This window comes from Schistocerca americana, chromosome 7 (genome assembly GCF_021461395.2).
Source record: "Schistocerca americana isolate TAMUIC-IGC-003095 chromosome 7, iqSchAmer2.1, whole genome shotgun sequence".
NCBI classification, from domain to species: domain Eukaryota; kingdom Metazoa; phylum Arthropoda; class Insecta; order Orthoptera; family Acrididae; genus Schistocerca; species Schistocerca americana.
Window position 1 is genome coordinate 392,537,683 of NC_060125.1, and position 24,371 is coordinate 392,562,053.

At 46.2% G+C, this 24,371-nt stretch overlaps 1 protein-coding gene across 3 annotated transcripts in view; it reads left to right on the forward strand.

Annotated features, from left to right (window-relative positions):
• Positions 1-24,371, forward strand: part of LOC124622559 (ethanolamine kinase 1) — a 147,055-nt gene that overhangs the window by 7,308 nt on the left and 115,376 nt on the right. Inside the window, exon 1 of one of the 3 annotated variants that reach the window (XM_047148296.1) lies at positions 1,198-1,371. The exons of the other annotated variants lie outside the window; for them this stretch is intronic. Within the exon in view, the coding sequence (XP_047004252.1) occupies positions 1,246-1,371 (126 nt within the window). The 5' untranslated portion in view covers positions 1,198-1,245. Of the gene's footprint in view, positions 1-1,197; positions 1,372-24,371 lie in introns of those variants that run through there. 3 annotated transcript variants of the gene reach the window in all.

The window sequence follows — 24,371 nt, forward strand, 5'->3', positions numbered from 1 at the left end:
TATAATGAAGCTATAGTGGCAGCGTCACAAAATGTACACAAAATCAGCTTACCATCGTCGCACGTATTTACGAGTAGAATATGGTTATAGTAGGCCTCAGTTCTCGCAGTCGTACCCTCTCTGAAGTATCGCTACTGTTCATAAACTGCAGAGCAGTAGCCACAGCGTTTTCGTGCTGTAAGCTCGATAGGTGTCGCTACTATACGTCTACACCCATACGTCAATTATAAAATTGTACAGTATGCGATAAATGAAGGATACATTTCAGTTGTTGCGAACTGTACAATTTTATAATTGACGAATATGTGTAGAATTACAGTAGCGACATCTAACGAGATTATGTCACAATCACATGTCGTTACTGTACTGCAATTTGTTATGAATGGTAGCTATGTCTACAGACGGTATGACTGTGCCAGAACTGTGGTCTAGTTTACGGCGTATTTCAAATATTTGCGATGATAAGCTGGTTTTGTGACGATGCCACTCTGGCTTTATTTGGACGTGTTATAAAAATGGTAGGCTATGCCTCGTCACATTTTAATAGCATGTTTTCACATCCATGACAGTAATAATTTTTCGTTATGGCGTTTGTTGTTATTCTAAGACGTAATCTGTTCACTGGTTGTATTTCATTTCCCATGCTTTGCTGCAGACCTGAAGATGGTCATTGCTGACCGAAAATGGTAGCCTAAGGGCCAAAAGTTTTGTGATCATATGTGGAAAGAAGAGAAATTCATTCTACACTTACTGGATCACTGTTTTAATCTGCGACCGTGTTGCAACTTGTGAATCTAATGATATCCTTGCTGATGGGATGTGGAATCGTAATCTTCTTTCCGTAATGATACACATACGTGATACACTCGTTTATACCTCTTTACCTTTCTAGTGCTTCAATTTCCCTGGATGACCTCCATAAAATATTATCCGCATGTTAAAGGACATGAGAGTAAAGTTTCTAAGTAGCTTTACTCCGATGTTCGAATCTGTGTGTCGGCGACCAAAAACGGTCTTTAGGTGCGACGTACTACGCGTCAGCATCACAGCTCCTGTTGTGTTGATACAATCTGCGCGTGATGTGTGAATGGATTGGTAGGGCAGAGAGAGAGAGAGAGAGAGAGAGAGAGAGAGGGCAGCACTTTATCAGAAACGACATGAGAGCTTACGTAAAGAGGCACTCCGGTGCAGGGATCCTCAGTAGCTCACGGAAGCTGGTAGTGTGAAGTGACGTTTGTTGCGCTGATGGGTTCGCAAAACAACGCGCTCCGTTTGCCGCTGACCATCCAAGAGGATAACCTTCCAGGTGGCTGCGCGGCTGTGCTTAGACACATCAAGCCTCACTGGAACGAAGAAAGGATCAAATTCAAGGTGACAGAACGCGACGCAACTTGGCTAACTACTTAGTATGACGTGCTAAATGGTGCGCTACTGCTATAGCAAATCCTGGCGTTTCGTTACTTAAGCAGTCGACGAAAGTAGTTCACATTAAACAACTAATATCCGAACGACGCAGAAATTTTAAGGGAGCTTATACTACTTCGTATAAGTTTTATAGAATTAATTCTTTAAATCGAGTTTTCCCACGTATTGCGTGTTTGAGTGCCTGCCGGAGTGCGATACGGTATGTGAAATTTACCTAGTTGACAGTTATTCCCTCTTTACATTGGATCCTGGCCGTGTTGTTTCTGTATCTGATGCCCTTAATTGTTTCGTTAGTGCGAAACTATCACGCCCTCCCTCAAGCTAGATTAAGAACAAATTATTTTACGGTAGTTAGCATAATTTAAATCCTGAAAGTTAAATGGCTGTTAATTGCGAAATTGTGTTTGTTACTTAGGAAAGCTGTACATTTTTTTATCTTGGACCTTTCTAATTTCTCTGGTGCTTTGTCGTGGAAAGAATGGGCATGTTCGCGGCGGTAATTCTACTTTAACTTCAAAAGGAGTGTTAAAATAGCGTATTGGTAATGCACCAAGGTTTGTTTGCAATTTGAGAAAAAGGTGAATTTAGAATTTGGCTCTGTGCGTATAGTTAGACGCATTTAGAGGAGGAATGACCCTGGCGTTTTTATTACTACTACTACTACTAGTATTATTAATTGTTGTTAAAGTATTTGAGATACTGCCTTATCAACCGGTAACAGGAAAGCTATTGTAAACAAAAAGTTCGATAGCACAGATGCATCGAGAAAGGAAATTGTGCTTTGCTTTCCCGGCAGACCCTTTAGTGCTAAGGAAGAGAGTAGCGTACCACTATGAGGTAATGAACTTGCGGAGGCGAAAGAGTTTCATCTCTCCATGAAACGTGCACAAATAATTCTACTGAGGTGGGTTGTTGTTGGGGGGGGGGGGGGGGGGGTCGTGAAGAGAATGACACGAAACTCTGAAACGGACACCTGTACAAGGTGTATGGAAGTAGTTTACCATGAAGATTATGGACATGAGTAGTAGTCAGCCAAGATGATGATAAAGACGCTGGTATTGTGTTAGGCATAAAAAGGTAAGATACTGCTCTTCTTAACTAGGTTTAACAATGGACTTCCGACTCGGGATGACGTGATTTAAAATGTGCGACAATATTGCTTGTTTGATTGTTCAGCGTTGTTTCATCCTCCGCACCTGTGTATTTATACCATTAACAGAATCGTCATAGCCACTTAGTCAGATGATGATGATGATGATTTACGACGTTAGGAAGAGATTTAAAATATCCTCGTCAATTTTTAAAACATTCATAAACTCAATAAGATCATGAAATAAGGCCGTTTTGACCTTGGCAAGAAACTGGGAAGACTATGTTCCTTCGGGAATAAAATTAGAAAGCTACAAATTTCATAGGAATGTAAATAAGCTACACGTCTTGAGCTTTGCATGTGCTATAAAGATTTCAGCAACCAAAACTCTGTTAGTGACTGTCGTAGGATAGGAACAAATGAGTTATCGATGGTAAAACATTGGAGCAAGTGTTTTGTTTCCAGTCTCTTGGCTTGGACATAACCTATGAAAAGGCCAAGTACAAAAAGTAAAATGCCACAGAATACGTGGTGCATTTGTAAGAACTCCCAAGGCAGTTGGAAACGTAGGAAAGGAGGTTCCTCATAGCTGTAAAAACAATTTGAAGTAACATGGTTTGCGTGTGTCGGAGACTAGAATCTCAAATAAAGCTTTTTAAGGCTTTGAGGAGAACATCAATAGACAGTCATGAAATTTATTCGTAATTGCGGAATCTTCCTGACATTAGCTGCGTTTGATATGGTTCAAATGGCTCTAAGCACAATGGGACTTAACATCTGAGGTCATCAATCCCTTAGATTTAGAAGTACTTAAAACTTACTAACCTAAGGACATCACACACATCCATGCCCGAGGCGGATTCGAACCTGCGACCGTAGCAGCCGCGTGATTTTGGACTGAAGCGCCTAGAACCGCTCGGCCACAGCGGCCGGCAGCTGCGTTTGGTATGGGGATGTTACCTATTGGTAACACATGAAAATGTATCAGACCGGGAAGCGAACCCGTATTTCCCGCTTGTCGCGAGCCTTAGCAACTTCGGCTATCGAGCACGCTTCCACGACCGACCCAGACTTCCATGCGCCATAACTGCGCTTCCAGGATCGATCCAAACGCTTATGTCATTCTGCCTACGACCCCATCGCTCCCAACTTTTACTTGGATTCCCACCACAGTGTTTCAGGGAGACAAACATACGAATTTTGCCCGGAAAATACGTATAAAAGTTGAATAATAACTTTATTTTACAATAATTCAGGTATTACAATATGGTCTCCTTCAAAGTACTCGCCCTGAGACGCGATACACTTCTGCCAACGCCGTTTCCACTGTTGATAACATTGCTGAAAGTCTTCAGTTGTGATGTTGTTCAGTTGCCGTGTCGTTTCCGCCATGATGGCTTCCACATCTCCCAAGTGCCGCCCCCGAAGCACCATTTTGCATTTCGGGAACATGAAGAAGTAACACGGGGCTAAATAGGGAGAATAAGGCGGGTGGTCTGTCACGGTGATTGAGCTTCGGGCCAAAAACTCGCGCACAACGAGCGACGTGTGAGCAGGTGCATTGTCGTGATGGAGGATCCACCTGCCCCCTTTCGCCAACTCCAGTCGAACTCGGGCCACACGAGTTCTGAGACGTGTCAGAACTTCAACGTAAAAGTTTCCGTTCACTCTCTGGCCGGGAGGAACAAATTCCTTGTGAACAATGCTCCTAGAATCAAAGAAAACAATCAACATTTTCTTCACATTGGACCTTGATTCTCGCGACTTTTTTGTTCTCGGTTCTCCTGCTAGTTTCCATTCCTTGCTTTGAGATTTGAGCTCCACATCGAATTCGTAAAACCAGGACTCGTCTCCAGTGATGACTCGGTTGAGAAACTCCCATCGTTCCTCTGCTTCCAACCAATCCTCACAGCACTCAACCCTCTTTCCTTTCTGTTCTGGCGTCAAGAGCGTCGGTACGATTTTCGCACACAATTTCTTCATTTCAAGTTTTTGTGTCAGGATTTCGTGAACGATTGTTTTGGAGATTGACAGCTCGTCAGCAATCATTCTGACTGTCAATCTACGGTCTTTAAGAACACAAGCCCGAATTCGTTCAACATCTTCATCGGAACTCGATGTCGACCGGCGTCCTGGGCGAGGGTCATCGCTCACTACTTCTCTGCCATCCCGGAACCTTTTTAACCACTTGGTCACGGTTGGTTCCTGCAGAGAATTGTCTCCGTAAACCTGTTTCAAACACTCAAAAATTCTTGCCTAGCTTTGCAAGAAACTTGATGTTGACGCGCTGTTCCTCAATCAGAGAGAGCTCCACGCCGACGGCAGGTGAAAAAGGGTAACTGTCAACAAGCTGCCGCACACTCCCACCTTCACGCAGAGTGGTCTGACTCGAAATTAGCGTTGATGGGATTGATTACAGCAGTAGTCCCACCTGGCGGTGACTGCAACTTGAAACATAAAGACATTATTCAACTTTTATACGTATTTTCCGGACAAACCTCGTATTTTAGTGACGATCTTGCGGCTGTACTAAATTTATAACAAGAATGTCACCACCAACATCTGTCGCTTCAGATATTTTTAAAAATAATAAGTATTAGCAACGGGCAAAATAACGACCGCAATACTAACGCTGAATACGCTTGTCTTCTTGAAACCGTGTGGCGGGAATCCAAGTAAAGTTGCGAGCGATGGGGTCGTAGACAGTTCTGGAAGCGTGCTTGAATAGCCAGAGTTGAGGTGAGCGCGACAAATAGGAAATCCAGGTTCGACTCCTGGTCCGTAACAAATTTTCATGGGTCACAGGTAATATGGTCTCACCTAATGCAGCTAATTTCAGAAAGATCCCGAATTGCGAATGAATTTCGTTTCTTCGGACATTTTAAAAATAAGAATCAGTAGACATAGAATATGTTGAACTCAGACCTGTCTTATCTTAGCCTATATCCGAAGACAGAAGATGATGACAATAATACGATAAGGCAGTATTGTAAAGTTTTGTAAGTGTAAAAGTGCGAAAGAAATAAGACCGAACTTGACACCAACGATAGATGGATCTGAACTCTTCGGGTAATTTGCCTTGAAGGCACGACCACTACACACTGCGACGAGATGGTTGGAAAATGAATTCTCACAGTATAGACATCAAAAGACCTCACCAAAGAGGCCGTTACTAATTATTAACAATAGCAGTTGCTTGGGGTTTTTGTTTAAGGTGAGCTCGTATGAGCCATGAAACAGATATGCATAAAATGCATGTTTGACCATCAGCTGCTTTTATTTTAAAACCAAATATCGACCGATTTGTCATGGACCGCCCTCATGTATAAGGGTTAAAGTGGTTTAAGCCACAACATTACTTAATAACGTGTAGAACAGTATACGATACAGGACTTTTAGAAGCAAACATAATAATACCAAGTGTACACAGAATACTGCTATTATACATTACTTGACGATTGTTGATAGTCGCCTTCCAAAAATGTTTAAAACAGATATGCAACTCCAGTGGTCAAAATCCAGCACTTGAAACCTGAAGGTCATGCCTTTGATCGCATCACCGTTGATACATTTGCCACGCTCGCACACTTCAGCCTTTGTACAAAAGGTGTCAAACGGAGGAAAATCACGATATAAGCATTGCGACAGTTTATTAAGAGGACATGAGACGTGTTGCAAGGAAGTGCAGGAAGACTAAGTCCCAACTTCCCTTCTGCGCTCAAGCTCGAATTGGCAAAGGATGAAGGAGGAAATAGGCTTTTTCCTTGGGAAGGAACCATCAAGGCAAGTGCCTTGCGCGAATTAGGGGAAACTACGGAAAACCGAGGGCTTGAACCGGCATCCTCCCTGACGCAAGTCCTCTGTCTTGCCTCTGCACCACCGTACTCGATCGGAACACATGCCCTGATAGGGAACTCTCTCTGCATATGCCTTAAGTGATTCAGGGAAAGCACGGAAAACCCAAATCTGGATAGCTGGTCGGAAAATTGAATGCTGGTTCTCCAGAATGCAACTATAGTGGGAAAACGTTTGAAAGCAAAGATTTAATGAAGCAAATTTATTGGACTTTCCACTTCCTGTTTATGCATATTACATCTTTGTTTTTGGTGTATTTTGTTTTTTGGCCGCAATGTACGAACCTTGTTTTTCATACCTTTCGCACTTCACCTGCCCTCAAACACACATTTTCATACCCCCCCAGGGGGTCCACAACTCTTTTGTGGATACGTGCGTAGCGAGCACGGGACCTCGAGCTAATGTGGCCCTCCTTCCTTTCTGGGCTGCATACCTTCCCTTTCCGCATCCTTCCCCGTCCCCCATCTTCGCCCCTCCCCCTCCCCCTCACCTCTGGCTCTTTCCTTCCCTTTCTCCCCCTCTGGGAGTATGGTTTGTGCCTACGTTCGTAGACGGACGCTCGAAACTGTTACAAATTCCTTGCTTTCTACACTTGCAAGTCTTCGTCCTTCCTCTGTCCTTCTCTTTTCCTTACCTCTTCTCTTTGCCCTTTTCTCCGCTGCGGCGTTTGAGACCCCTCTTCTTTCCTTTCCCTTTCTCTTTTTTCCTCCCTGTGCGTGTCTGAAGGCCGACCCACGCATTTCCATGCGTAGCCGGTGACGGGGTAACGCGTAATTCCCCGCCCCGGGTAGACAGGTAGGACACGTACGTACCCCCTGGTAACGGCCAGGCCCAGGGAGGGGTGATTACCCGAGCTGATACCTTCCGAAAGTGCCGATTGGTCCCTCTGTCCGTTTGTCGGGAGGTGTGACCTGAGGTGTGAACAATCACCTAAGGTGGGAGTGCCCTCAGAGAGGGCCCCCACAAGGGAGGAGCGCGCCATCGGAGACGCCGGTAATCATGGGGGATTCTTCCGCAATGGCTTCCTCACCTTCCACTATGTCTGCTCACAAGCGTAAGTTCACTGAGTCTCAGCCACAGACAGTTCTTCCATTGTTGCCACAGTTCCTTGTTGTTTCTCGGTCTGACGAAGGTCACGACTTCTCCACGGTCAACCCTTTCATTATTCAGAAAGGTGTCGACGCAATTGCAGGTCCTGTAAAGTCTTGTTCCAGATTACGGAATGGCACCCTGTTGTTAGAAACAGTCAGTGCCCTCCAGGCACAAAAATTGCTGCGTACTTCTCTGCTCCACACCTTCCCTGTCCGGGTTGAGGCGCACCGCACTTTAAATTCCTCGCATGGAGTCGTTTATACACGCTCCCTCGATGGATTGTCTGACGAAGAAATTCAGCACTACCTGTCTGACCAGGGCATAACGGCTGTTCATAGAGTTGTGAAAAGGGTTGACACGAACATCATTCCAACCTGCACTGTCTTCTTGACATTTGACAAAGTTCAAATCCCATCGAAAATCAAAGCAGGCTATGAGATAATTTCCGTTCGCCCTTACGTCCCAAACCCTACGCGTTGCTATCGGTGTCAGCGGTTCAATCACACCAGCCAGTCCTGTTCCAATCCGGCCAAATGTGTTACGTGTGGCAAGGATGCCCATAAGGGTGCTTGTCCACCTCCATCCCTTCGCTGCATCAACTGTATGGGTGACCACGCTGCTTCCTCTCGAGATTGCTCCGTTTTTAAGGACGAAAAGCTCATCCAGGAAATCAGAGTGAAGGAAAAGGTGTCGACCTTTGCTGCTCGAAAATTATTCGCCAGTCGACAGCCCACCGTGCCTCAGACAGGAAAATACAGCACTGTCCTTGCTTCTCCTCGGCCAACAAAGGAGGCGGCCACGCAGACTTGCGACCTCACCTTTAGTGCCACGGTCGTCAGATCGGCCAGCGCAAAGATCGCCCGTTCAACCTCACCACTTTCGCCTGCCCACTCTCTGGCTCACCCTTCGTCGGGTTCTGCTAAATCTCGAGCCCAAAAGTCAGACACCAAGACTTCGAAAAAAGAGCATACTCGTGAAGAGTTTTTACGTACCGCAACTTCCCAACCATCGGTTCCTCCTTCATCTAAACATCATACTTCCAAGAAGGCTACAAAGAAACCCAGTTCCTCTCCTTCTCCGCCAAGGCGTGTCCCATCTACAGCACCACCTGGCGGAAATCGCCCTCGGCCGTCTTCTGTGTCGCCGAGGCGCACTGCTGGCGGCCGATCAACCGGCCGATCGCTGGTGGCAGGAGCTGCTCCTGAACAACCTATGGATCAGGATCTTCTGCCTTCGGCTGAATGCCATTCCATGCTGTCGGTCGCAAGCTCTGAGCAGTCGTTGAGTTGACAGCAACCTTGGTCACATTCCTCCATTTTCTGTTCACCCTATGTCCATTCTCCACTGGAATATCCGCGGTATTCGAGCCAATCGGGATGAATTGTCAATCCTCTTACGATCCTACTCGCCAGTCATCTTCTGTCTTCACGAAACAAAGCTGCGTCCCCATGACCGCTTTGTTCTCCCTCATTTTCAGTCCGTCCGATATGATCTCCCCTCTGTTGAAGGCACTCCAGCACATGGAGGACTCATGATTCTTCTCCATGATACTCTCCATTATCACCCAATCCACTTAAACACTTCCTTCCAAGCTGTCGCCGTCCGTCTTTCCCTTTCCGGGTACACGTTCTCTCTTTGTACTGTATACATTCCATCGTCCACACCAATGGCACGAGCTGATCTCCTTCATCTTCTTGGTCAGCTTCCACCCCCTATTTGCTGGTTGGGGAATTCAATGCTCACCACCCGCTTTGGGGATCTCCACATCCTTGTCCACGTGGCTCACTATTGCTAGACGTCTTCCACCAAGCGGATCTAGTTTGCCTCAACACTGGGGTCCCTACATTTTTGTCTGCCTCCACGACAAATTATCTCATTTGGACCTTGCGGTCGGTACTGTTCCGCTAGCTCGGCGCTTCGAATGGTTCGCCCTTGATGATACACACTCGAGTGACCACTTTCCATGTGTCCTTCGACTGCAGCCTCAACTGCCATATATGCGCCCGCGACGCTGGAAGTTTTGCCCAAGCTGATTGGACACTTTTTTCGTCTCTAGCGACATTCAATGACCGTCACTTTCCCAGCGTCGACGATGAGGTCACACATATTACCGACGTTATTCTTACAGCTGCGGAACGTTCAATACCACGCACCTCCGAATTGCCCCGGCGCCCCCCAGTTCCTTGGTGGAACGAGGCATGCCGTGATGCACTACGTGAGCGGCGACGTGCTCTCCGCGTTTTCCGCCACCATCCTACTTTGGCCAACTGTATCCGCTATAAGCAGTTCCGTGCGCGATGCCGTCGTGTCATCCGCGATAGCAAGAAGGCAAGCTGGAAATTCTTTATTAGCTCTTTTAACACCTTCACTCCCTCCTCGGAAGTTTGGAGTCGGCTTCGACGGTTCTCAGGCGCGCCTAGTTTCTCCCCGGTCTCTGGGCTCACTGTCGCGCATGATACATTAGTGGACCCCGTCGCAATTTCTAACTCGTTGGGTTAGCACTTTGCTGAGATTTCGAGCTCTTCAAATTACCCGCCAGCTTTTCTCCCGAAGAAACGTGCAGCGGAAGTGCGACCTCTTGCTTTCTCCTCTCAAAATCGCGAAAGCTACAATACTGTTTTCTCCATGTGGGAACTCCAACATGCACTCTCTTCTTCTCGCTCCTCCGCCCCAGGACCGGATGGTATCCACGTCCAAATGTTGCTGGATTTATCAACCCATAGTCTGCGTTACCTCCTTCGCCTTTATAATCGAATTTGGACCGACAGTACTTTTCCCAGACGATGGCGGGACGCTATCGTCGTTCCTGTTCCGAAACCTGGAAAGGACAAACATCTCCCCTCTAGCTATCGCCCCATTTCTCTCACGAGTAGTGTCTGTACGGTTTTGGAGCGTATGGTGAATTACCGTTTAGCGTGGTGGCTGGAATCCCGCAGTCTTTTAACACCTGCTCAATGCGGATTCCAAAGCATCGTTCTGCAGTTGACCATCTTGTTGCTCTCTCCACTTACATCATGAACAATTTTCTCCGGAAACGCCAAACAGTAGCAATATTTTTTGATCTGGAGAGAGCATACGATACCTGTTGGAGGACAGGCATCCTCCGCACACTGTTCTCTTGGGGCTTTCGAGGTCGGCTGCCCCTTTTTCTTCGCGAATTTATGGCAGAGCGCACATTTAGGGTGCGGGTGAACACTACTCTCCCGTACTTTCTCCCAAGAAAACGGGGTACCCCAGGGCTCCGTGCTGAGTGTTGTACTGTTTGCCATTGCCATAAATCCAATTATGGATTGTCTCCTTCCTGATGTCTCGGGCTCCCTCTTTGTGGACGATTTTGCGATCTACTACAGCTCTCAACGGACCAGCCTTCTTGAACGACGTCTTCAAGGATGTCTCGATCGCTTCCACTCTTGGAGCATCGAAACCGGCTTCCGTCTTTCTCCCAGTAAGACCGTTTGTATTAATTTTTGGCGACGTAAGGAGTTTCTTCTGCCCTCCTTACATCTAGGTCCTGTCAACCTTACGTTTTCAGACGTCGCTAAATTCTTGGGTCTTATGTTTGACAGAAAACTGTGCTGCGATCCCTCAACACCCTCCGTGTCCTGAATGGTACCTCCTTAGTGCGCTCGAAATTGGACTATGGCAGCATAGTCTACTCCTCTGTTCGGCCGTCTATTCTTCGGCGTCTCGACTCTATCCACCACCGTGGATTACGTTTAGTGTCTGGAGCTTTTTACACCAGCCCTGTGGAAAGCCTTTATGCTGAGACTGCTGAACCTCCGCTGTCCAATCGGCGAGCAGTCCTTCTGAGTCGTTATGCTAGCCATCTGTCTTCCATGCCTGCTAATCCAGCCCATGACATTTTTTTCGACGCCTCCTTTGATGTAGGGTATGCAGGCCGCCCCTCCTCCCTACTACCACTGGGAGTCCGCTTCCGTCAACTGCTCCATTCTCTTTCCTTCCGCTTTCCTAAAACCTTCTTGACAACTTGGGGTACAGCACCGCCTTGGCTCCGTCCCCGGATCTGCCTGCTCCGTGACCTTTGTCGATTTCCCAAGGATGGTACCCCTTCACTTGTTTATCGTTGGGCATTTGCTGCTCTATGTGCACAAATGACGGACGCCACATTTATTTACACCGACGGCTCGAAAACATCGTTAGGTATAGGGAGTGCCTATATTGTTGGCGACACCCCAAATCACTTTCGGCTTCACGACCAGTGCTCGGTTTATACTGCGGAGCTTTACGCTGTTCTCCAGGCTGTCCACTACATCCGCCGCCATCAGCGGAAACAATACGTTATCTGCTCAGATTCTCTCAGCTCTCTCCTCAGTCTCCAAGCTCTTTATCCTGTGCACCCTCTGGTCCACCGGATTCAGGACTGTCTGCGCTTGCTCCACCTGGGGGGCGTCTCGGTGGCGTTCCTCTGGCTCCCGGGACACGTTGGTATCTGTGGAAATGAGGCGGCCGATATTGCAGCCAAGGCTGCAGTCTCTCTTCTTCGGCCAGCTATTCAATCGATTCCCTTCGCCGATCTCCGGAGCGTTTTATGTCGTCGTGTTGTTCATTTATGGCACGCGCATTGGTCGACACTTCCCCATAATAAATTGCGGGACGTGAAAGCTCTTCCTTGTGCTTGAACCTCTTCCTCCCGAAAGCGTCGTCGGGAGGAGGTAATTTTAACTAGACTCCGGATAGGGCACTGTCTTTTTAGCCATCGACATCTTTTAAGCGGCGATCCTCCCCCACTCTGTCCCCACTGCTCTCAGCTGTGGACGGTAAGACACCTTTTAATTGAGTGCCCCTATTTTAATCCGTTACGCTCCCGTCTACAGCTATCGCCTGATATATCGTCGATTTTAGCAGATGACACGCCCTCAGCCGACCGCGTTCTCAAGTTTATTAGTGCCAGTGAAATGACGTCAGTCATTTGAAGCTTTTTTTGGGGACAACCAACCCCTTTCTGTAGTGGATTTTTAAGCCTTCCTTCTGCTTTTAGTTTCTCCAATTTTGACTTTCGTTCCCATTGCTGCTGGTTTCCATTTTCGGTTTTTTACTGTTTCCTAAGTCACGGACCGGGCGCTAATGACCATAGCAGTTTTGCGCCCTAAAACCAAAACAAAACATTTTCATACTCAAAACGGGATATGAAAGTAAATTTCTGTCGCCGCTCTCACCGTGAGACACTTGTGTTGTAGCCGCCTAGTTTACTCTTTCATCGTTTTGTTTTTGTCCGATATGACACCAATTCTGAATTTTTATTAAGAGTTTTCGAGGTACGTTTGAAAACCTTTTTGGTGTGTGTGCTGTGAATTCGTTAAAAACTCTTCTCTTGTATTATTACTGTTCGTGTGTGGCAGTTTTCGCCCACTGCTTGAATACTGCTCGGCAGTGTGGGATCCGTACCAGATAGGGTTGTTAGAAGAGATAGAGAAGATCCAACGGAGAGCAGCGCGCTTCGTTACAGGATCATTTAGTAATCGCGAAAGCGTTACGGAAATGATAGATACCCTCCAGTGGAAGACTCTGCAGGAGAGACGCTCAGTAGCTCGGTACGGGCTTTTGTTGAAGTTTCGAGAACATACCTTCACCGAAGAGTCAAGCAGCATATTGCTCCCTCCTACGTATATCTCGCGAAGAGACCATGATGATAAAATCAGAGAGATTAGAGCCCACACAGAAGCATACCGACAATCCTTCTTCCCACGAACAATACGAGACTGGAATACAGGGGAGAACCGATAGAGGTACTCAAGGTACCCTCCGCCACACACCGTCAGGTGGCTTACGGAGTATGGATGTAGATGTAGATATTTTAAGTATTTGTAGAGACCATTACTGTCTCTGATAATCTTACTCAGTTTGTGTCATTTGGGTGGTGGTTTTCCTCGAAGATTATCTGGAAAAGCGGAGTATGTTCTGTCACTTTTTAAGGCTCTGAGCTTGTCAAATACCTAGTTTTTAAAATATCTGAAATCATTTTAATAGTCAATCAAGCACCTCATTCCACCAGCTCTTCTGAGTAGCCCTGGCTCCTATCTGGGATCGAGCTAGTTGTTGCTGTGGTAATAATACACTGGAATTGAGTTTTGGGTTCCCTTCACGGTCGGACCATTCAGGTTCAAGTTTGCCATGGTTCTCCAAATCAAGGCGAATGCAGAGATGGTTCTTTCGAAAACCACACGGGCGATTTAATTTTCCAGTTCTCCCCCAGTCAGAGTTCTTGCATAGTCTCTGATGACCTCGTCGTCGACCAGAAATTAAACAATTTTTCTTACTTTCCTTGCCCTGAATAGACAAGGCTGATGGATCTGTAACCTTTGTACTAGCAAAATAATCGATGCATAGCAGTTTATCATTTTTGTTTTCTATTTCTCTCTGGAAACGAATGTCTGCCTTGAAGGTTGGTGCAAAAAAAGCGTGATTTCCTGTAGGCTATTTATAGAATTATGGGTGTTGTTGGACTATGTGCCGCAAAGGGCCTTCATTTAACAACTGTTAAGGGGGTGGCCGAGTACTGCACATGTCATTCTAAACTTCGATCTGTTGTCCTACAAGTGACTGTAGATGACATCAACATGATTTTCATAGCCATAAAGAACATTAATTAGTTTATAATATGGCGTTACTGTTCAGGTCATAATCCAACCATCGATAGTCATAAATTCGGTGAACACTGCCAGGATGAACCAGCGGCTTCCTCCGGCCCGAGAACAGGTTCACCAGGCCTATTGTGGGGGCACGTACAGCGTAATCTGAGACGCGAAATACGGCGCAGTAACGTATTGCCCGTGAAAGAATTTTTTGAATTCGTTGTAAGTATTCACTTTTATCAAAGCCCGTCTCCGTTCCCGAGGTCGGAAACTCATATTCGTTCCGTGTCGTTCGGATCTGAGGTAGCCGGTTCGATTCCTGATGACAGGAAAAAAATTCAAAAGAATACAAGAAACCAAAGCCTACAATTGAATCCGAAATTAGTAGTAGTAGTAGTAGTAGTAGTAGTAGTAATTGTGAAGCCTTTTCTGTCCAGTGAAGCTGTTAGAAACATGGTTATTTTTCTCTTTAAATGTAGGTATTCTGGCACGTACGTGGTATTTCTTAAATATCACCAAAACATTCTTTAACAACGAAAATGGTGGTTAAACGACTGAAAGTTAGCTTTAATCCTTTCATTTGCTATAGGCATGTAGTTTGGAAGTGGAAGCTAGGTGAGTTAAAATAGTTGCTAAGGCAATAACTATAAGTGCAGCGTCGGTCAGTGTCGTATTTATTCCTCTGGTCTGTGAAACGACGACCGTGCATTTCAACTGAACCAAAGCCTGTTAACAAACAAAAACTCAACGAAGCTAAAATCAGTGCGGAGTGAAGCTTTCCGAGAGTTTGTAATATTATTGGGATTTCAGTAGTATGAAAGCTGTGAGTACCCTTGAAAAGGCATTCACCTATCTGTATATTAAATGATCAACTTATGAGATGAGACATATTCTTTGAAAGACATTTGTTTTATGTAATTTACATAACTGTAAAGATGCGCATCTAGCGCGAACGCTAATACATCGATTGCACAGTCAAACATTTTAACAGAAGCTGAACTGACGTTCCGCTTCGATCTAAATAAAAGATGACAGTAACAAACTTTTGTAGATCTTCAGATTTTAATGTACTTCTGCTTGTAATGTGAAAAAGGTAAAGAAGGTCGACTTAAAGCTAGAAAAGTGAGCGGTCTTGCCAGCGTGCAGACAACATTATTAATTAATAAAATTCAAGTAATTTATATTCGAAACTGTAAATCGGCAAGTTATTGTTATGAAGGTGTTGAACAGTGCAAGAATTGTCTTTAACGAAGGAGAAAAGTAATGACTGTAATTTGTGACAAAAACGTGAACCAAGGAGACAGCACAGGGCAGGCTGAAATCTGATCGCACCATACAGTTAGAAAACTACTTATGTAAGTTATACTGTTTATAAATAAGCCCTAATTTGCTGGTGAGAATTGTTTAAATATATTTAGTGTTTACCAGATTTCTTAATCTATTCTTTTCCTTTATTTTTTTACCTCCATGTCATATTATTTTTGTAAATATCAAACAGCCTTTACTACAGCAGAGAATACTGCGGCATCCTGGTCGTAGACAGAAGGCCGCTCTTTGTCTTCTATACAACTCATAGCTGCCCTATTTATTAATGATTTCATTTACAAATGCAATTTTTTTTTACTGTTCAATGTTAAAGGTCCCTTAGGTAATTATAAAATTCATACTCATTACGTAAAGAAATCCGGGTTGTTCTTTTCCAAATAATAGAAGTCTTTGCGCAGTCAAAAACTAGCCTCCTTGTGACAACGATCTGGAGCCGACCAGAAGACGGACGTCTTCGACCGCTTTCGTGTCTCCTGTGGCAAAGGTGTGCCAAACTGGGAACACGACGTTCTAGTATGCAACACAGATTTACCGATCTGAAAGGAAACCCTAAGAGGTTTTGGTCGATAAAGGCCAGCTGTCCAGGCACTCATTGACCATAACAAATGAAAACGGAGGATGACAAGATCGTACGACGGTTCATCGCTCCAATAGTCGCACGAACGCCAAAGTCATGCCGGAATAAGTGACCGCTGGTTAGAAAAGAAATTAAAATCGCTAAACTGAAGAAAGGCGATATGGCCCGTTGGCATAGTGTAAGATTTCACGTCACGTAGAGTACCGTATGCGAGAGACCTTGCTCCTCTCCTGGTAGCACCCCACCGTAGGTCACTGTTGAACGAAGCGTTCAAAGTGTTTGGAAAAATGAGCAGGTCGTTCACGTTTTCAAGGAGTGCCTATTGTAGAAGTTTTTAACGCGTTTTATGCGTGCTTATTACGGCCTTTCTGCAGTCGTGAAATTTCGTCTGTAGGAATCGACGTGGTCTGCAAGCGACGATCGCGCTACTCATCTCGCTCTGTTCGCGTAACATGAGATCTAGCGGGCAACAGATACCAGTGCACAGGTTAATAATAATCGTGTTCCTTGCTTTCCGGAATGATTTCAGTCGGATCCACACTGTCGGTTAGTGAACACAACAGCTTTGTGGTTGAATTGAAGAGTTTCTGGAAAATCGAACAGAACGCATCATTCTTAATGGAGAGCAGTCTTAAATCGTAAGTTCAGGTGCAACCCAAGGCTGTTTCAGGACCCTTGCTGTTGAGATTGTACATAAATTAACCAGTGGATTATGTTTGAAGCGCCATGATTCTGTTTACGTATAATCTCGCGTTTTGTAACAGTAAGCACAAATTCAGGCAGTCTGTAGCGCAATAGTTATTTGTGTGTTTTGAAGAGTTAGGAACCGTTCGTTTCAGCATAGTAAGCGTCAGTCAGTCAGTCAGTCAGTCAGTCAGTCAGTCAGTCAGTCAGTCAGTCAGTCAGTCAGTCAGAGTCTCCTGAGACACCTGGAGATCGGCAAGTTAGGTATTTAACTTTTTCTGGGTTTTCTTAGCAGTATAATTCGTAAATTTCGATCGCGTTTTTATGTTTGAGGTGTAATCTCGCGTTTTTGTAACTGTTAATTATAGTCAGGCAGTCTATAGCACAGTTGGCATATTTCCTGAACGGCTAACTGTGCAGCTCAGCCGGCCGGGTTGGCCGAGCGGTTCTAGGCACTTCAGTCTGGAACCGCGCGACCGCTGCGGTCGCAGGTTCGAATCCTGCCTCGGGCATGGATGTGTGTGATGTCCTTAGGTTAGTTGGGTTTAAGTAGTTCTAAGTTCTAGGGGACTGATGACCTCAGAAGTTAAGTCCCATAGTGCTCAGAGCCATTTGAACCATTTTTTTGTGCAGCTCACTGAGGCAGCCTTTGTTTCTGACGCGTCAGGAGGGTAGCGGGTTGCATATCTAGGTTTCTCTGTGTGCTTTCATAGTTTAATTACGGAGTTAGCCGTGCTAGGACGGGTAGGATGTGTGCGCGTGCTGCGTGCGGGCGCCGGAGCAGCTGACCGCAGTTCGCGAACAGCTGAATGCGCTTTCGGCTGCGGTCAGCCATCATCAGGATGCTATCTAGGGGTATAGCGATGTTCGAGAATCAGGCGTGTCGCATGGAACACCTTAAGCAGTTGGCACACTGACGTTGCTTTTGAAAGTCAACGTTGGGCGTGGCGATTTCAAAGTGCTGCTGAATGATCAGTAACGATGCTACTTGTGCATACGGTACGTGGGCCGCAACGTGGTATACGCGATCGCAACGCGCTCCAGCGGCATTTGTGGCTCTATGTGGCTCGTAAATCACAATGTTTACGAAATGGACGAGCGTAAAATTCCTATGTTAGCTCTATTAAAACGTTCATTTCCTTCCTGGTCCATATGCTACGTTTTTCTGTTTGTAGTATACACAAATAAAAACTTACGGTATACATCCGTGAACGTGTTAAAAGTCGAAGATTTTATAATGTGCAGTCAATAAGGACATCGGCCTATAAAAGTTCCATTAGTAACAGTGAGATACAACATGCATGTGCATGTGCCATCTCACTGGTCAACGTTCAAACACACGTTCAGAATGTCTAACATGTTAGATATTGCTCTACGCGTTTAGAAAGACTCCCTAGCGTGCTAATCGACGGCTGTGACGACAGAAACTCGGCGCGCTCAGCGTTCGAATGCACGGTCCTTGTGTCGACGGCTTTACGTGTCGCTTGTTTCGCCCACAGGCTCTGCTGCCAAGACACATTACAATGCACCCGACGCGTTGGATCGTCCCTCACAGCAGGGCGAGCGGCGGGTGGTGAAGCGTTCGCGTCGCTCGAGGCGGCGGGCCAGTGTGAAGACTGGCTCTCTGGTCTCGCCTATTCCTCATGTGAGGGGGCTTTGCTAGTTATAGGGAGCTCCAACTTCAGACGTATTAGCAGTCTCTTGGAGATAGCGTTCAGGGCCGGAGAGAAAGCCGCCAATGTGCACTCGGTATGTCTGCCGGAAGGGGGAGGGGGGGGGGGGGCTGATCAGAGCATCCTTCCCTGCAGCTTTAGTGTGTGCAAGACCAGTCGACTGCAAATTATGGCTCACGCCGGCACCAACGAAGCCTGTCGCTTGAGTTCTGAGGCCATCCCCATTTCGTACAGGCAGCTGGCGGAAGTGGTAAAAGCTGTTTGGTCTCGCGCGCGGTGTGCAAGCAGAGTTTGTGCAGCATTGGTCAGGGTCTTTTCGTTCGGAGCCGCGTGGAGGGTCTCAATCGAAGGCTTCGTCGACTCTGTGACGGTCGTCGACTCTGTGACGGAATTAGCTGCAGATTTCTGGACCTGCTTTATCGCATGGGGAACTGTAGGACGTCCGTTGATACGTCAGGGGTGCACTACACAAAGGAAAGAGCTGCTCAGTAGCGGAGTACTTGCGGAGTGTAATTGGGGTTTTTTAGGCTAGAGGGTAGTTTTAATTACTGTGATGAACACTCTCCAAACAACACGCACATAGCGAAATCAGACCCCGTTCGAGGTAAAGACACACAGCCATTCCTTGAGCAGTTTGGTGTGGTAATAGGAGACAGCAAACGGAAAGCTGAACTTTTAAATTTCGCGTTTAAGAAATAGTTCGCGTAGGAGAATCGTACAAACTTATTATACCGTCGTTTGACCATCGAACAGACTCATCTATGGAGGGTAAAATAGCAGGCATAACTGCCGTAGAGAAACAACCAAAGAGTTGAAATCAAATGTCGTCAGGTCCGGATGGAATTCCCGTTCGGTTTTACAAAGAGTAGTCTACGTCATTGGCCCCTCACTTACGTTGCTTTATCGCGAATCTCTCGCCCAGCTTCAAGACCCAAACGACTGGGGAAAAGCACAGGTGACTCTTGTGTATAAAAAGGATAAAAGAACTGACCCGCAAAATCACATCGGTTTGCTGCAAAAATATTGAACACCATACTCTGTTGTAATATTTTCCTTGACACAAAAGCTTGTGGCCACGAATCTGCATGGTTTTAGAAAGCGTCACTCGTACGAAACTCAGCTTGCTCTTTCCTCATATGATATTGTGCCAACTATGGATGAAAGGCAGTTGGCAGATTCCATATTCCTTGATTTTCGAAAAGCATTTGATACCATACCCCACCGCAGACTGTTAACGAAGGTGCGACCATACGCAATAGGTTCCCAGATATGTGAGGGTGTCGAATATTTCTTAAGTAACAGAACCCAGTATATTGAATCCGACGGCTAATGTTAATCAGAGACAGGGAAGGATCGCCGTTATTTTCTGTATACATAAATCATCTCGCGGACAGCGTCAGCAGTAATCTGCGGCTGTTTGCTGCTGATGCTGTGGTGTACGGGAAGATGCCGAAGTTGAGACTGTAGGAGGATAAAGGATTACTTACACAAAATGTTGGTGTGATGAATGGTAGCTAGCTCAAAATGTAGAAAAATGTAAGTTACATGCTGGTGAGTAGGAAAAACAATCCCGTAATGGTCGAATACAACTTAACAGTGTGCTGCTTGACAGTCGCATCGGTTAAGTATCTAGGCTTAACGTTGCAAAAGGATATGAAGTAGTACAAGAATGGAAGGACTGCCGTAGGGAAGGTGAATGGTAAACGTCGGGATATTGCGAGAATTTCAGGAAAATGTGGTTCATCTGTAAAGAAAACCGCATATAGACAATAGTACGACCCATTCTTGAGTAGTGTTAAAGTGTTTGGAATCCGCACCAAGTCAGATTAAAAAAAGAAAAGGAAGCAATTCAGAGGCAAGCTGCTAGATTTGTAGCCGATCTGTTCGAACAACACGCAGGTATTACGTAAATGCTTCGGGAACTGAAAAGTGAATCCCTGGAGGGATGGCAACATTCTTTTCGAGGAGCACTATCTGGAAAAGTTAGAGAACGGGCATTTGAAGGTGACTGCAGATCGATTTTACTGCCGCCAACGTACATTTGTATATGGACCGCGATGATATGATTTGTACGAAGTCATATAGATAGGTGTTTCTCCTTAGCGCTATTTTCGAGCGAAACTGGAAAGGAAATGACTGTAAGGATACGAAGTACGCACCGCCTTGCAGCACACTGTGGCTTGCGGAGTATGTATGTAGATCTACAAAATTGTAGCGAATTGCAGAAAGAACTGCAGAGGATCGACACTTGGTGCAGGGATTGCCGGTTGGCCTTTAACATAAACAAATGTAACGTACCGCACGTAAACAGTCGGAAAGACCTGTTTCTATATGATTACACGATTTTCAAACAATCACTGGAAGCAGTCACATTCATTAAATATCTGAGAATATGCGTACGAAAGTAAAGCGGAACATACGCATAAAACTAAGCAGATGGCAGCTAAGAACCGGTGGAAGAATAATCAGGAAGTGGCGCATTATTAGCGACTGGAACAGGAAAGATGGTGACGGCGGTACATGAAAATACCCTCCATCACACTTAAGTTGGTTTCCAGAGCACACAGGGTAAATCACCTAAAACTTTCACCGCGAATGTTGCGTAAATGGAACGTGCTATTGATCAGTCAGGGGCTTGTATTGTTAGACACTCAACAGATTGTATTAACACTTATGTGTATTTTTTGTCCAAACATGCATTTTTTAAATGGAACAATGCCTATTTACATTAATAGACTAAAAGTAGGGTAAATTAGAATGTAAGTCGTGTTTGTTGCCTGATTCTAGTCAGTCGTTTACGAGATTTCGTGCTTTGAAAAGTTTCCACTCCAACACTTGTACAATACCTGTAGTAGGACGCACTAAAAGACAGCACAAGTGCATGCACTAGTTAAGTGGATTTTGAGTAGTAGAAAGACAACTGACCATCACAGGTTGTGTTCAGAATGACCACCGGTATCGGCAGTACGCTCTTCCAATCTGGTACGGAACGACTGCTGCTCACGTGCTAGCATTTCAGCGGAGACGTTCGAACAGGCTGTAGTAATATGTCGTTGCATATCATCAGGTGTAGTTTGTATTTCTTTGTACACGGCGTCTTTCAGCTTTCCCCACGGAAAAAAGTCTGCAGGCGTCAAATACGCGGAACGGGCCGGCCAAGGTCTTCTGCGTCCAGTCCAACGATTTTGAAACAATTCGTGAAGACCTGTTGGAGTACTCCGTGTGCAATGGGCTGTAGAGCCATCATGTTGGTTCCACAAGTTCCTCCTAGTCTGCAGAGAAACGTCTTCTAGCATCTGTGGAAGACGGTCTATTAGGAGGCTACGATACTTGTCCGCGTTCCGTCTATGAAAAGTGGGCGTATGAGCTGATGGTTCACTGTCCCACCCAACATGGTTACACTAAATCGATGCTGATGGTTCACTGTCCCACCCAACATGGTTACACTAAATCGATGCTGATGTTCCACCTGACGAAGCCAATTCAGGATTGTCAACACACCAACGGTGCGTGTTTCGGCGGTTCACCTGGCTATGACTGCTAAATGTAGCGTATCACTGAACCACATTCTGCAGCACACTTTCAAATAAGCGCGCCGCCAGTTTTACCGCTGCGTTTCCCACAGCCGCCACGGCGGCACGAGGGCGCTGTCACGAACGATTGCGCTCCTGCCAATGAGATGCAAGCATCCCATCTTCGGACTTAGCGGCGGGTGTGCTCAATTTCGAACATTCATGCGCTGCCCCAATTTTGTTGGTCTGCCAGTTGAGTAACATGTACAGACTTACCTAGTGGCCAGTGCTCGACGTCCTTTGAACGGTCATCGTACTGAAGAGCGAGACATGTATAAATCTTTTGTATCTGTATATACACTCCTGGAAATTGAAATAAGAACACCGTGAATTCATTGTCCCAGGAAGGGGAAATTTTATTGACACATTCCTGGGGTCAGATACATCACATGATCACACTGACAGAACCACAGGCACATAGACACAGGCAACAGAGCATGCACAATGTCGGCACTAGTACAGTGTATATCCACCTTTCGCAGCCATGCAGGCTGCTATTCTCCCATGGAGACGACCGTAGAGATGCTGAATGTAGTCCTGTGGAACGGCTTGCCATGCCATTTCCACCTGGCGCCTCAGTTGGACCAGCGTTCGTGCTGGACGTGCAGACCGCGTGAGACGACGCTTCATCCAGTCCCAAACATGCTCAATGGGGGACAGATCCGGAGATCTTGCTGGCCAGGGTAGTTGGCTTACACCTTCTAGAGCACGTTGGGTGGCACGGGATACATGCGGACGTGCATTGTCCTGTTGGAACAGCAAGTTCCCTTGCCGGTCTAGGAATGGTAGAAGGATGGGTTCGATGACGGTTTGGATGTACCGTGCACTATTCAGTGTCCCCTCGACGATCACCAGTGGTGTACGGCCAGTGTAGGAGATGGCTCCCCACACCATGATGCCGGGTGTTGGCCCTGTGTGCCTCGGTCGTATGCAGTCCTGATTGTGGCGCTCACCTGCACGGCGCCAAACACGCATACGACCATCATTGGCACCAAGGCAGAAGCGACTCTCATCGCTGAAGACGACACGTCTCCATTCGTCCCTCCATTCACGCCTGCCGCGACACCACTGGAGGCGGGCTGCACGATGTTGGGGCGTGAGCGGAAGACGGCCTAACGGTGTGCGGGACCGTAGCCCAGCTTCATGGAGACGGTTGCGAATGGTCCTCGCCGATACCCCAGGAGCAACAGTGTCCCTAATTTGCTGGGAAGTGGCGGTGCGGTCCCCTACGGCACTGCGTAGGATCCTACGGTCTTGGCGTGCATCCGTGCGTCGCGGCGGTCCGGTCCCAGGTCGACGGGCACGTGCACCTTCCGCCGACCACTGGCGACAACGTCGATGTACTGTGGAGACCTCACGCCCCACGTGTTGAGCAATTCGGCGGTACGTCCACCCGGCCTCCCGCATGCCCACTATACGCCCTCGCTCAAAGTCCGTCAACTGCACATACGGTTCACGTCCACGCTGTCGCGGCGTGCTACCAGTGTTAAAGACTGCGATGGAGCTCCGTATGCCACGGCAAACTGGCTGACACTGACGGCGGCGGTGCACAAATGCTGCGCAGCTAGCGCCATTCGACGGCCAACACCGCGGTTCCTGGTGTGTCCGCTGTGCCGTGCGTGTGATCATTGCTTGTACAGCCCTCTCGCAGTGTCCGGAGCAAGTATGGTGGGTCTGACACACCGGTGTCAATGTGTTCTTTTTTCCATTTCTAGGAGTGTATTTCTTCATTAAAAAGCTACTGTTAGCAACTTACACTGCTACTTCAGTAACGAAGTGCAGCGTTGCTCTTGGGGGCAAAAAGAAAAAGTGCGATTTTTTTTTTGAAAAAATTAATATTTTGGTGGGCCACTTGGCAACAGAATCAGGGATTGATTACACTATTGTAATAACATACGTTGAGCATTAAATACCTGAATAAGAGAAACATCATTTCTGTGCATTTTTATATTCGCATGAAATATAAAATACCGTCGGAGAACGCAGCAAGTCCGCGTCCACCTTTCATGGAATACAAACAGTAAAAAGTGAGGCGCCAAATGCCTCATTTGTCTTGAAACAACAGAATTCTTTTTTATATCATTAATCGATACATGTACAGAGAGATTTACAGGCACTGCGCAAGAACGGCAAAGATAAAAGAATAATAGATTCTGTCGCTGCTATGCGATGGTTCATTTCTTTTACTTTACACTTGTTCGATAACTTTAGGCCACCAGGCGTTTACTATTGAGCGTATATTAATGTCTGTGAGGCGAAAATTAGTAATATTACAGAAGTTATATATTATTTTTATTATTTGTTATTTGATGTAAGCTAAATTAATATCTGAATTGTCTGTTCATGAACGACATTTGTTCCTCGTTCCTGTATCCACTAAAGAACCATACAGCGTGCAAAGGAAGTCATAACAGATACGTGACACATCTAGAGTATCCTGTCTTAATGCTCTTATACAGAAGCTGCCACTACTCTCACAATCGT